This window comes from Ovis canadensis, chromosome 5 (assembly GCF_042477335.2).
Source record: "Ovis canadensis isolate MfBH-ARS-UI-01 breed Bighorn chromosome 5, ARS-UI_OviCan_v2, whole genome shotgun sequence".
NCBI classification, from domain to species: domain Eukaryota; kingdom Metazoa; phylum Chordata; class Mammalia; order Artiodactyla; family Bovidae; genus Ovis; species Ovis canadensis.
Genome location: NC_091249.1, coordinates 106,441,712 through 106,457,133, shown reverse-complemented (window position 1 = coordinate 106,457,133; position 15,422 = coordinate 106,441,712). Strand labels below are relative to the sequence as shown.

The 15,422-nt window shown below is 39.6% G+C and overlaps 1 protein-coding gene across 3 annotated transcripts in view; it reads left to right on the top strand.

The window, feature by feature from the left end:
• Positions 1–15,422, top strand: part of KIAA0825 (KIAA0825 ortholog) — a 429,746-nt gene that overhangs the window by 145,160 nt on the left and 269,164 nt on the right. For all 3 annotated transcript variants that reach the window (XM_069590144.1, XM_069590145.1, XM_069590146.1), the window contains exon 13: positions 4,131–4,241. In XM_069590144.1, coding sequence (XP_069446245.1) covers positions 4,131–4,241 — 111 coding nt within the window. The remainder of the gene's footprint in view (positions 1–4,130; positions 4,242–15,422) is intronic.

The window sequence follows — 15,422 nt, the reverse complement described above, 5'->3', positions numbered from 1 at the left end:
GTCAGACACAGCTGAGCAACTAACACTTTCTTTAGACCAAACATTATAGCAGTCATTTTCTAACTTCAGGTCATCATTTTCTAACCTCAAAGACATATTTTCTATCTTGAGAAACACAAGCCAGGGGCAGGAGAAATGTAGGAAGCCTTATTGTACTCCAAGTATCTTACCTTGATTTCTTTCATTTAATGACAAGGGGCTAGTAGCCCTGCTTTATGAAAGAAAAGCAGTGACTTCAAACTATGTTTAAATGGTGAAGTAGATTGAATTTGGTTAACGCTACATGGGCTTCCCTTGTGGCTCAGCTGGTAAAGAATCTGCCTGCAATGCAGTAGCTGCTGCTGCTGCTGCTAAGTCACTTCAGTTGTTTCTGACTCTGTGCGACCCCATAGATGGCAGCCCACAAGGCTCCCCCGTCCCTGGGGTTCTCCAGGCAAGAACACTGGAGTGGGTTGCCATTTCCTTCTCCAATACATGCAAGTGAAAAGTGAAAGTGAAGTTGCTCAGTCATGTCTGACTCTTAGCTACCCCATGGACTGCAGCCCAACAGGCTCCTCTGTCCATGGGGTTTTCCAGGCAAGAGTACTGGAGTGGGTTGCCATTTCCTTCTGCAGCAATGCAGTAGACCTGGTTTCAATTCCTGGGTTGGAAAGATTCCCCTGGAGAAGGGAAAGGCTACCCACTCCAGTATTCTGGCCTGGAGAATTCTATACTGTGTAGTCCATGGGTTCACAAAGAGTCAGACATGACTAAGTGACTTTCACTCATTCACCCATATATTCATGGTTAGTCAACTATGGTTTCAGGGGCATCAGAAGGACTCATATATCCTCAGTTATCTCAGGTGTTCCAGTGTTATCTCAATAGTTAACTCTCAAGCTAATTAATTCTCCTTCTTCTGAAATGTGGTCTTCTCTTGTTATTTTTATTTATGGAGTACCTCCAATGGTAGCCACTGATGATACCAGACATTTGACCTGAAGCCTGTACCCCTGTGGAACTTGCATCCTTGGACTTCCTCAATTCCATCCTGGAGATTTATTTCAATAGCATCATATCATGAGACTCAGCCACCTGGGAGGGCAGTCAAAAGCAGGGTGGCACAAGAGAAGCATAAAACCCAGCTAACTGTTTTTAGCGTATCAGTTTATCCCACTTTTGATATGCATTGAATTTATTTTTTTCTAGCAGCAACTGGCTACATAAGCCTAAGGAGTCAGTGTTGTTAATGAGAAAATGAAAGAAGGCAACATGTGTAGAGTAGGAAACCAAAGAGACAGAATCTGGTATAGTGTGCTCAAGAGGGGTGGTGTGATCAACCTAGAGCCAGTATGATGTTAACAATAGAGAAGGGGTGTGATGTTGGAGGCAAGGCAAGGAATTTCCCCAAATTCATAGTTTTCCCTCTAAGAGGCCGCTAATTTGGAAAGCTGAGAAAATGTATTCTACTTCAACCTACAGACAATCACCTGCTTTTAAAGGAGTATCCACCTTTGCAATATCAAAGTTTTTTTATGTCTTGTGGAGAATATAATTCTGTTGCTCATACGGTTGTATTTTACTCTCCACTATGAATTATTTAGAGCATCGTCTATTTTAACTGTACACTAAGACATCATTAGAGGTTATCTAATAGCTAGATCATCATTTCATTTTCCCATGGAGGCTTGTGGGCCAATTTTCACCCTGTTATACTCTCTAGAATAATGAAACTAATTTGGGATCTTGCTGTGGAATTAAATGCTCATACAGATCCCACCTCCTCTGAGACCATAAACATCTGCCATAACATTTATTATTGCCAATAACCTTACTATTACCAGTGCAACTGTCAGTGGAGGGAACGAGTTTAGGGACTGGCAGAAATGTTCTGGGAAGTATTGCATTGCCAATGGTTTGTAGTCTAAGAATTTTGGCACCAAATAACCATTTTATTATTATTAGATCCTCCATTATTTTTCCTAATGTTGAGGATACAACTGTACCTAGACGATCATTTAGACTATCAAGTATTCCATGTCAGTTCTGAGGTAGTTGTAGACCTTCTCGAGAAGTATTTGCTACAGTTGTTATCATACTGGTATTACTTCACATTTGCTGAGCCTTTATCCCTGGTGGCTAAGAGGTTAAAGTGTCTGCCTCTAATGCAGGAGACCTGGGTTTCTTCCCTGGGTCGGGAAGATCCCCTGGGGAAGGAAATGGCAACCCACTCCAGTATTCTTGCCTGGAGAATCCCATGGACGTAGGACCCTGGTGGGCTACAGTCCATGGGGTCGCAAAGAGTCGGACATGACTGAGCGAATTAACTAACTATTATGTACAAGGCACTTTGCTAAGGGCTTTGTATGCGTCATCTCAGTCATCACACTTGCAAAACAACATTACACATCTAATAAAGACCCCACCCAAGATTGCAGCCCAGGATGTCTGGCTGCGGAACTCCTGTGCATACGCAGGCAGGCGCATTATGATCTTCTATGACCCTCCCCTTGGGTATGGAGCAGGCAGCAAAAAGTGAACGTAAAGTCCTAACAAGAAGCAAAGCCAATAAGGGCAGAGCGAGTCATCCAGAGTTCTGCTTTTATCTTCTGCCTCCTCCCTCCTCCCTTCTGCAATCTCCAACCGTATGTTATTAGGGAATGAATATTGTTAATTTTATTAGTTTTATATATTTTTATATTTGTCCCATACACACTGTCTCCTCTGCTTCTTACTTTGGTTTAGGACTTCTCTTCTGCCTGGTTTACTGAAATATCATCTTTATTATCTCCCTTCCTTTAGCCCTAATCTACAATCAACTCTCCTCACTAGTGCACAAGTGATTTTTCTAAAATGTAAAACAACTGATAAGACTCCTATGCTATAATTGTGATTCCTCATCACTAATACATAGTCCAGACTCTTGAGAAAAGCATGTCTTGGTATCCTGACCTAGCCTGTGCCCGTTTCTCTGGTTCACACGGTGGAAGGTATGGGATGGAAATAGGACAGCCTCATGTTGAAGCCTATTTAAGGAATTTTGTTCTATCTGAAATTTAGTGAGGGAAAAAAATGGCTTTCAAAGAGGAGATGATCTATTAAAAGTCTAAAAAAAATGTCAAAGTATCTTTAATGAGAAGGTGTTCAAAGAGGAGATGATCTATTAAAAGTCTAAAAAAATGTCAAAGTATCTTTAATGAGAAGGTGTTCTATTTGGCAAGACAAACAGTGGAGAGGCAGGTCAGATTTGAGAATGTGAGGATATAAGAAACAGGAAGGAGGATGTAAAGACAGGGATGGGTTTTCAAAGTGGAATTCCTTTCTATGTATTATTTTTAGAATGTTATTGTCTTTGTACTCTAGATCAAGAGAGACAGCACCACTTCAAACAATTCCATTTTTCAAATACTCCCAGTTGTGACTCTTAACTCTATGTAGGCAGGCAAATATAGTTTTCTGTTATTATAAATATTTTATTATCCAAGCTATCTACTAAAGATTTTGTGTAACAAATCTTTTCTTATTACCTCAAGATTTGTTGTTGAATTTGGGCCAGCCTAGAAAAATGTTACAGTTACTTCTCCAAAGGTAGTTGTAGACCAGTTATTCTGGCCAAATTGTTCTAATTTTGAAATCACTGTCCTATATTTTACAGTTAAATTCTTCTTTATTTGCCTTCTGTAAGCCCTTAGGAGCATACAAAATTAATTATAAATTATCATTAATTGTTTAATATTTATAAATCATTTTAAAGAGTAAAAAGAAGTACCCTTATGCTAATCATTTTTACAGTATTGAAGCAAAAATGACAAAATATTGACATTTATTAGGTTCCAGTTGAGGGAAGGAGAAATGAGTGGTATTCATTTTACCATTTAGATACATTTTTTATAAATTTCATAATGTGAATTTTTAAAAAAATTAAATGATAATGGTATTATCATATCTTCCCAAGTGTAAAGATTGTTTCATAGAGGCCTCTGAATCATCTGTTAAATTATAAATACCAAGTGGGTACATTTGTTCATTCTAGCACAATACTGTTTTGTATAAAATCAGTAACTTTAAATACTAAGAAAAAAATGGATTCTGATGGCCTTAATAGTTAATGTTTACTGTATATTCTGAAATAGTGATTTTTATTTCTCTAGGGCTTTTCAGCATGGCCTGGGCGATTCTTCTTCAGATTCCTTGAAGCCAATTTTCAAGCAACCATTACATTGGCTTTCTTGCATATCACATTTCTACCCTTCTTTGCTCAGGTGAGGACCTATAAAAACTATACCATCTATGGTTCTTTGATTCCTTTGACATTTAATAGAAACTCTTATCCATGGAGGTAAATACATCTTACAAGAAGAACTTAAAACTTTTGACACTACACAGGTAAGTAAAGAGTATATGTCTTTTTTGAGCCCGAGAATCTAAGATACAGGCCTCACAATCACGCTCCTAACATAGCTTTACTAAAGAGATAGAGAAATGTGAATTTTTTGGAATTTAGTTTTTATTTTAGCTAATTGCCTGGCCATTTTAAAATTCATTCTTGATTTATGACTGGGGATGTGACAGTTCTCCAACTAATTGTCCAAAAAAAAAAAGGAAAAAAAGCAATAATCTTGGATAATTCATGTAACTCACTCAGAGCCTGAGGTAAGAGTTGAGAGAGGAGTAACTTTTAAAATTATAAATAGGGTCTTTCACTTTTATTATTTAATTAACGGCATTTAAACATAAGAAAAATCATTTAAAGCATGAAACGTACTTCCAGAGTAATCTGATGACATTTTGTGGCATTACGTTTAATGTCAGTTTGAGTCTTTGCTGAATATATCATTAGAAAGTCCCTTTCCTTGGTATCTGTGAATAAATATATCATGTAGAGCTGAAGGAGATATTGTTAATTCTTGCACATTCTTGATTCATCTTGGAAATACACTATTAGTGATTTCACCATGTAAATGGACTGACTGTATTTCTCTCTTGAAGAACAAGAGTCCCACCTGGAAAAAGAGGGCAGGAAAACCTCTTTCACAAGTCTCTACAGACACAGTAAAAGTTAACTGCTTACGTTGTGCGCCTGTCCCCTTGTACGTAATGGGGAATCCGAGATTAATGAGATATTTATCCTCCTATCTTCAAGGACCTCAAAGTATTGTTATTTGACTTACATATAAAACATTTTCAACATCCCTGAACAATTCCTTATAACTGATCCCATCAATTCCTTATGATGAAAGCCTTTAATACTCTGTCATCTCCATACGCTGCAGCTGGCATAAAAATATACTCTCATGTCTTTGAGAATTAAATAACTGACTTTGATATACGTTACTGCAAACACCTGAAGGAACTGGATCTTTTACAGCGTGACTTAAGCAAACAGCGTGTGTCATTGTGATGAGTTCTCAGACTTCTAAACATACTTGCTCTCATGTTACTACCACATTTGCTTTAATCTAGTTTTATTATCTGCTTTTATCTTAACCTGTAATCACTGGAGTTACTTCTTTAAGCATAGCTCTGTAAGAATTCCACCTCCAGGTTGGTTCTGTTCAGCCATCTAGAACCTGGGGAGTCAGAGGGTAAATGGGTTTATCTTTCAAATGCCTTTTCATGTAGCAAGACTTTTCTTTATTTCTCCCATCCAAGTACTAACCGGGCCCGACCCTGCTTAGCTTCCAAGATCAGACGAGATCGGGCGCGTTCAGGGTGGTATGGCCGTAGACTTTATTTCTGCTTAATTATAGCAATCTATCTTTACTATTACCTTCACAAAAAGATTAGAACATGGTGGTAACTACGCATCTCACAGTGGAAATGCAACCAGGTACAAGTTCTGGAGGGCAATATAATAAACTGTATCAAAAACCTTAAAAATACTATGGCTCGTTATCCAGCAATTCTGTTTCTAGGAATCAATCATAAGAATTAATCAGAGCTGTTGAGAAAGTTTCATATGCAAGGATATTCATCAGTGTATTATTTGTGAAAGGAAAAAATGGAAACGAATGTCTCACAGTATGTAATTAGACAACTCACTCTTATGGATCAGCCGTGTGCTAGATGACTGGGGAGTTATTAAAAAGGTTGATTTTGAAAAATATCAAGTGGCAAATCATTGCGATTTATAGTTATGGGAAAACTACAGCTTAGTAATGATGTAGTAATCAAAGCCAACCCAGGCTTCAGAGTGATAACTCTCAAACTGACATGCCCAGTCCTTCGTGAATGTTATCTCTTTCAAGCCTCACACCCAGCTTGTAAAGTCTGCTTTCATGGAGAGTAACGTGACATGCAGGTAGCAACTTTCTGAAGAGAGCAAATCTAGGAGACAGACTCTGAAGCTCAGCTTGTCTGCTCCTAAAGCCCAAGCACCAGACAGCTGTCCCTCCACCGTTCAGAGGGAGAACAGTTCAGGGTGATGTTAACAGGGATTTAAGAAAAACCCAAGATTGTCAGTTACTCATTGTGTAAAGTATCTTTTTATGGTTCTACTTGCAGGAGCTCTGATATACTAACCTATCTAGGGTTTACCTGAAGGAGGAATCTAGTGTAAAATTCCCCAAACTTACAGGTTATGAGAACCCCTGTTTCCCAAGGAATAAACAGTTATTGGAAGATGGGACGCAATTGAGATGTGCTGAACATACCGGCTTCCCAGCTGGCGCTAGTGGTGAAGAACCTCCCTGCCAAGGCAGGAGACATAAGCAACATGGGTTCCATCCCTGGGTGGGGAAGATCCCCTGGGGGAGGGTGTGGCAACCCACTCCAGTGTTCTTGCCTAGAGAATCCCATGGATAGAGGCACCCAGGGGGCTACACTCCATAGGGTCACAAAGAGTCAGACATGACTGAAGTGACTTTGCACCTACACATGCACAAACCATGCCATACTACTCTACGTATAGCAGGAAAATAGGATGTATAGAAAAACAGGTATTGAAAGGGTATATAAACTCTACATTAGAGAACTTTTACTTTGCATCTTTGTATTATTGGATTGTGATTGATTTTAATTTTTATCTATGCATTTTCCAAATTTCCTATAATGAAAGCAGCTTAATTTTATTAAGGTAAAAATAAATATTTAAAGGAAAGAGAAGCCTCATCTTTTGGAATTCTTTGATCCACATGTATTACCCTAGAGCCCCTGTACAGAGGATTTCTAGCTCTGGGCACTTCCTTTACTCCAGCATCCTGTGTCTGGCTGTCCATATTTCTTGAGCTAGCCACCATATTACTGGAAATCTAGCGTGATGTCCTCAGCGATCCTTCTTTTCACTCTTTCCTTGTCTTCTCAGCATGGTGTCTTTTCTACTAGGAGCACACCAGGCATCCCTGTCCTTCACCTCTCCCAGCGCTTGCTCAAACTCATGTCCCTTGAATCAGTGATGCAATTCAGCCATCTCATCCTTTGTCACCCCCTTCTCCTCTTGCCCTCCATCTTTCCCAGGATCAGGGTCTTTTCCAATGAATCGGCTCTTCCCATCAGATGGCCAAAGTATAGGAGCTTCAGCATCAGTTCTTCCAATGAGTATTCAGGACTGATTTCCTTTAGGATTAACTGGTTTGATCTCCTTGCTGTCTAAAAGACTCTCAAGAATCTTCTCTAGCACCACAGTTTGAAAGCATCAGTTCTTCGGCGCTCAGCCTTCTTTATGGTCCAACTCTCACATCCATACATGACTACTGGAAAAGCCATAGCCTTGACTCTATGGATCTTTGTCAGCAAAGTGATGTCTCTGCTTTTTAACACACTATCTAGATTCCATAACTTTTCTTCCAAAGAGCAAGCATTTTTTAATTTTATGGCTGTGGTCCATTGAGCTGTTGCCTGTTCCTAGTGTATTATCATCTTCAATTGATTCATCCCCATAGTTCTTTTAGATCCAGTCAGTCTTTCTCTCCAACACATCAGAACAACCTTGGTCCATTATTACTATGGACTATTCTTACTATTATTTAATATGTTTTATATACCATTCTCGGAGAAGGAAATGGCAACCCACTCCAGTATTCTTGCCTGGAGAATCCCACAGACGAGGAGCCTGGTGGGCTACAGTCCGTGGGGTCACAAACAGTCGGACCCGACTGAGTAACTAACAGCAACAACAGAAATACCATTCTACTGCTCAAGAAGAGCCACTGCCTGGCTGGTTTCCCACACCGCCTGGCTGGTTTCCTGGGGCGCCCAACACTCTTCTCTGCTCTAGTTCTCAGTCTCTTCTCTTGTCTTTAAGACATAGTTATTCTACAGTTTTTGCTTTTACTTATTGCCTGTCCTTAGCTTTCAGTCTTTTTTAAATCTCATTTTCTCTCCTGAAATGCCTTTGGTTCTCCCTTTTGCCTTTTTGAATTCCCCATACAAGTACAGTATGAGCCCCTCTACCCTGACTTCCTGACAGTTATTCTCTCTAACCTTCCTATACAGTCTACTTAGGAAGACCTGATCCACGGGATTTATGATCCAACGTGTTCAGAGCAGTGGTGCAGTCAGAGGAAGCCAGGATAGCAATAAAAGTAATTTCAAAATAACTCATCTTATTGATTTGCATCTGTCAAGCATTGCAGTGGGAATTCCTAGGCCACCATCATGTGACCTTAAAATTTTCACCTTTCCATTTCCTCACATATATCAGCTGTTTCTGTGTTTTTACCCCGCAAATTAGGCTCCAAACTCCTTCCCTCACTTTAGCAACTAAAATGAACTGTTCAGGAAACACGTATGGGTTAAATAGTGAAAACCTGAAAATAGGTTGTGATTTTTTTTTTGAAAGGATGAGGCTGAGACAAAATATTTAATTATGATGCATCTTAGGAATTTAATCACCTATTTGCTTATTTATTTACAGCTTTGCATTGTTTCAGAAAGATTTAAGTTGACTTTTAACAATATTAAGTATATTAAGATAATGAATTAAAAGTAAGTGAGAAGGAAGAAGCAGAGCAAGGAGGACATAAGATTGAGACTTACAACAAGAGTTACAGATGCATAAATAGCTGTATGCATCATAAATTTGTCTATAGGATTTCTAGAGAAAGCCTATGAAATATATAAATTGGTAAAAATAGAATTGTTCGTGTTCTTCTAGAACTCCTGAAATAGTTTAGAAGAGTTTACTTTAGGGAAAGTATATGTATTTTCAAGGCAATAAGTAAAATGTACTGTATTCATTATCCCTAGCAGTAGTAGGCTAGCAATGTGAGTTGATTTAGAAAGGGCAATCAGTTTCATACTAGATTAAACTAAGGCACGTGGGGAATATATTAATCTCAGGATTGATAACTACGACGGCATATTGTGCATTCATATAAATGTTCAAGAAAAAACATCTTAGTCAATTATACCGTTGTTGCAGTATAATGTTTTTTATTTATTTTCCCAACTTTCATCATCTTGTGGTTCTTTAAATATTTCCAAATACTTTTCAGGTCTTCCTTAGCTAAGTAGGTCATAACCATACACTGAATCCAAGTAGCATAATCAGTGTGAGTAAATAGTCCATTCATTTTACACTGCGCATTTTCTTTTATGATGACAACATGATGTTTTGATTCATGGCCAGTCCATTCTGAGCTGTAGATATTTCTTTCTACTATGCTTTGTTTTCATTATGGTTTTACTCAATGTAATCCTGTTTTGGATTCATATCCTTTTTTTTCCCCACTGCTTAAATATTAAGCTACCTTTAGCTTCATTATACTATATGCTATGTGAGTCTTTTCCTTTGTGCAATTTACCAAGATATATTCATTTCATCCTTTCAATAAATGCATTTTAAAATTTTTCTCCAAGCAAGGCATGTGCTAGGTGTTAGAGGAAAAAGATGGGCAATAAAATTTCTGCTCCTTCACAGGTTCATCTGCTTTGGCCTGGCCATTAAATATTGAGCATCTTTAGTATTCTATCATAGAACCTTTTCTAGGTGATGTCACACATGCCTCTGGTTTCATGTACTTTAATTGCCCCCAAATCCATATCTCTAGTTTTAACCTCTCCTAGGACTAGAGACCTACTAACTCATGTGTGTGACTCATACATGAATGTCTTCTTCAGATTTATACCCAGTGAACACAGACAGACCTCAAGCTCAATATGACCATATTTGAACTTAGGAAACTCCCCTCCCAACTGATCGTCTTTTATTTTATTTCCATTTTGATTTATTGTACCTGCACGTGGTTGTGTAGAGGCTTCCCAGGTGGCCCTAGTGGTAAAGAAGCCACCTGCTAATGCAGGAGACATAAGAGATACGGGTTTGATCCCTGGGTCAGGAAGAAGATCCCCTGTGGAGGACTCCACAGGGCAGCCAACTCCAATATTCTTGCCTGAAGAATCCCATGGACATAGGAGCCTGGTGAGCTACAGTCCATGGGGTTGCAAAGTGTCAGACATGACTGATGCATTTTAGCACACGTGCACACACATGGTTGTGTAAGCCAGAGACCAGGTGGCATCCTGAACACTTCTCTCCTTTTCTCCAAGAGACCCAGTTCATGCTAAGGCTAGTTAATTTCAGCTCCTAATACCTGCTATCCATAGTGCCGCCCTTGCCGTAGTGCTTCGTCTCTTTCCTGACTGTTGCAATGACACCTCTGTTTCCTCCTATGTATGCGTTGACTTCCATTTCTAATATTCTCCAAACTACAGCCAGAGACTTCTCAAATCCAAAGCTATTTTCAAAACTAAATTTTATCATCTCACACTTAACTGTTCACTACCTTCTGTGAATTCCTCTTTATCCTTCAACATGCACGCAAAATTTACCATGGCCTGAAAAACCTACATAGATGTGGCTCACCCATCTTTGCAACCTTTTCTCCTACCACACTAGCCTGTGATTTTTGCTTTTCACTCATTGGCCTTTTTTACACTTCCTTGCCACAAAATATTCCTTTTTGCCACAGGATCTTTGCACATGCCTTACCTTACCCTGAGAGTTTCCCTGGTGGCTCAGAGGTTAAAGCGTCTGCCTGAAATGAGGGAGACCTGGGTTTAATCCCTGGGTTGGGAAGCTCCCCTGGAGAAGGAAATGGCAACCCACTCCAGTATTCTTGCCTGGAGAATCCCATGGACAGAGGAGCCTAGTAGGCTACAGTCCACGGGGTCACAAAGAGTAGGACACGAATGAGTGACTTCAGTTTCACTTTCACTTTACCTTACCCTGAAAGGCTTTCTTCTTCTTTCACTTAGTTAATGTCAATGTAATTTCATATCTCAGCTCTGGCATGACTTCTGCAGGGAAGCTTTTCATCAACCCCAAAGACTAGTTTACTTCTTACTACATCTTCTAATAGCATCATGTGCTTTTCCTTGATTGAGTTTTCATAGTTGTAATTTCATCTTTATTTGTATGACCATTTAAACTATATATGTATTCCACACTAAATTCTGTAAAAATAGTGACTGTTTGTTTTTTACTAAGTGTTGTGTCTCCGTCGTCTTGCACCTAGAAATCAGCCAGCAAATATTAGTTTACTGAATAAGTGGATTAAGGAACAAATGAGTTATTGTAGTATTGTTTCAGATAGTACCACTTTAAATGGTACATTTAACTCTTCAAATATTTGATCTGAGTGGTAAAGCTCAGTGATGGGAAAAAAGCTCTATTGAGGAGGTGGCTTCTAGTAACCTCAGGAGTGAACATCTGGGGAGGAGGACAAAAGAGAACTTTGGTCTCCCAGCAGCTGCCATCAGGCTGTTCCATAGCACTGAAGAAAGAGGCTTAGAGAACTTGTACTCTGATGAGATGCCAAGCTTTGACAAAGAGCCAACAGTCAGGGGAGAAGTAATGAGAGATTTTTGAACACCAAAGCTCTTACATGGCTGTTCCAGGGTGTGGATGGACAAGCAGCTGGATCTTTGAAAAGATTTTCAGAGAAAAAGCCATGTTTGTGGAGCAGTTATTACAAGAAGTGAACGTGTCAGATGAGCTGGGTACTTGACGAAGCTAGATATTTCTTCATATCTTTCCTTTTCTATTGTGGCTTGAATGTATTATATAAAAAAGAATATAGCAATGGAGCCAGCAATGAGAGGATAAAAGACAACTATAGGTTTTCAGATGAGTCAGACAGGTTTGCAGACTTGTATAGTTTTGTAATTTGGGGAAGTTAAATAGCTTGTATCTTTGTGAGGAAGTTGAGACATAAATACAATCTGATCATATCGATCCACTTGAAAACAGGGTGCAATACCATGGTCTACTCCTCACATCTTGCAACATCTTCTTCCCTTAGCTTCTGAGATGGTCCCATGACAGAGTCATGAGGATTTAATTAGCTAGATGCCTACATGGCACCCACCACGTAAGTGCTTACTTAACAGTCATTCAGGGCTGCTGTGTTAGGAAAGAACCACGTTTCAGAAAGTGGCAGATCTTATCAGTTTTCCAAACATGTTAAAAAGCCAACTCGAAGTGTGATAAAGTGGAAAGATTATTGAAGTACTTTCTCGTGGGGTCTCATGTCAGAAGAGACCTTTCTTGAACTCCTCTAATAAGGTCTTTATTATCTGGTAGACAAGGACCAGTAATAGTTAAAGGACCCCAGAGAGATAACTTCTGGTCCTCTAAAGGGTGGCTGAAGGAGTCAGTAGGACCCAGTATCTTAGTGCCCCAGGTGCTAGACTAGCACTTCTGCGGGAGTCCAGAAGTAATCGTTGGCATGAAGTATTGTTTTTAAAATTAAAATTAGATTCTCACAGGTTTTTTAGAAATAAGATACACTAACTTGTGTAACTCTAAAGTGTGGAGCTGGGGCTATGAATTTGGGGCACTAATATATCTTCGGATGATTTTTTGAGAAATAGGGTCATCCCAAGTGAAAAAGTTTAGTTTACTGAAATCAAGAAATAATTTAGGTCCTCACAGGTCGAACACTTGTTCTTTAAGTTGTGTACCCATTATTGTAGATATCGTCAACTCTGAAAAAATGAGACTCTCTAAGAGTATCCATCTACCTCAGTGGACGAAGTTATTAAAAATCAAAGCAAATCCTATATATAAATGTGCAGGTGAAGCCTGTCTTATTTCTACTTATTGAATCATCTGTAACTATAAAGGTCATAGAGACTTGGCTATACCCATTATATAGATTAAAATGTATGCAAGCATTTTCAATGTTACAAGTACATATAATTTGTACATTCTTGATTAAAATGATGCTGCAAATATTCTGGATTTTTTTTATCTCCTCAAGCTCTTTTCCTAGGTACTAAAGAGAAAGATGATAGAACTGCTCTAAATATTTGTCTTATTTTCCTAGAACGATTTGGAAGGATTAGTTTTGGAAAGGCAAAAGTAGAATGGTAATACAGCTTTTCCTTCTCTGCTTTCATTTTCCTACTTTAGGGCTTTTACTCTCGGTTTCTCTTTAGTTATGCCCTTGCCTTTGTTCTCTGAATCATTTAACTTATGGTCTCTGGTATAAATTTGACCCAGTAATCCATGACAGGAACCATCTGGTCAAAATCAGTCCCTAGATACCTTAAATAACATGGCTCCAATTTGGGAATCAGCCTTGAGACCACAAACCTGAGTTTGGGTCAAAAACTTGGTATCCTCAATCAAGGAAGTTGAATAGAGCCAAACGTCCTCAAGGCTGAAAATTACCATGTACCCACCAAATATCAACCAGGTTGAGTGAAAGAAACACAGAATAGTGGAATAGCCATGGATTTTAAAGTCAGAAAAACCTGGGTTCAAAGTCTGGTTGCCATGTTTATTGGCTAAATGATCTTACTCTATTTTCTCAGTATTCCTGAAACAAAGACAGATAAATCCTAAGTGTCTTCATGCATGTCTTATTTCCCGTTGTTCAGTCGCTCAGTCGTGTCCGACTCTGCAATCCAATGGACTGCAGCACGCCAGGCCTCCCTTTCCTTCACTAGCTCCCAGAGTTTGCTCAAGCTCATGTTCATTGAGGATAATGCATCTAACCATCTCATCCTCTGTCGCCCCCTTCTCCTCTTGCCCGCAATCAATCCCAACATCAGTGTCTTTTCTGGTGAGTCAGCACTTCACGTCAGGTGGCTAAAGTATTGGAGCTTCATCTTCCCTATTAGTCCTTCCAATGAATATTCAGGACTGATTTACTAAGTAAAATCAGTCGACTGATTTACTAACTAAAGCAAATCAGTTAATTAGGATTAACTGTTTTGATCTCCTTGCTGTCCAAGGGACACTCAAGAGTCTGCTCCAGCACCACAGTTTGAAAGCATCAATTCTTTAGCGCTCAGCCTTCTTTATGGTCCAACTCTTATGTCCATACATGACTCCTGATGTCTTATTTTACATTTCCCCAAGAAGCGGTCCTCGAGAGAATAGTTTATTTTCTAAGTGGAGAAACACTTGATGGGAGTAGATGAGACAAAGAAAGAAAGCAGATAAAGAGCAGTGTAATCATAGGAGTAACTGGAATTTAAACCTTCTGGGGAAATTCTTGGAACCAGTGTGAAAGGCATCTCACAGAGTTATTCTGCCAAAGGAACGAAGATGCTGAGAAATTTATTAGAAACTTTCATCAGTTATTGGCTGAAGGCTACTCTGGAGGTGTTAATTTGCTGGTACTTCCAACCTGCCTTGTTGGAAGGTAGAGAAATGCAGATTTTGACAGCATAAGGCAGGTCAGTGTCAACTGAGTGGTAAGGGCAAGAGGACGTGGGGACACTGACATTTGGGCTAACCCTTGTACCACTGAAATCCACTACTTGTTACTGAAGTTCTCTGGACTTTATTGTTGATTCTTCAAGGTGTGATGGCTGGTGGGAAAACAAACGAACAAACAAACACGACAACAGTTTTATTATGCTTGAGTTAATGGCACAAACTAGCATATCCCTGGCCGTCATTGTTCCTGAGCCTGCAAGTTCTCATCTTTCCTCTACCACTTGTTCTGGCTTCCCCTCCCCCTCAGTCACCTGGTGAGTGTGTTGCTTACCTTGCACAGACATTGAGACCCTCCTTGAGACGCTGAACCGTGACTGCCATTCCCTGATCAGAATGTGGTTACTTCGGCCACCTACTTACGCTTGTTAGTAGTCATGAGAGCATCATTTCTTGACTCTTCGGTGAATCCCTTGACATACAAATATACTCCTCCCTGCTCCCCATGTGCGGTAGCGACTCTAACTCCTCAGTGATAATCAGAGTTATCACCCTTACTGGTATAGTGGCTGCTTTCTTTGCCTGCTAGACTACTGGCATGGGAATTCAAAAAATAACTGGATGGTGGCAGGTATAACATTACATTTAGTAGAATTTTTCATGGTCCCCTGGTAGAGGTTGCATTCTCCAACTCACTCCACCATAGACACCAGGATCTCCACTTCCCCAGACACTGTGGGGAGTTAGCGGAATGGAAAACATAAATTCCCAGCGGATAATCAGGAGCTCTGGTGAGAAGGTGGCTTCTAGTGTCCTTCCGAGAGAACTCTCACCC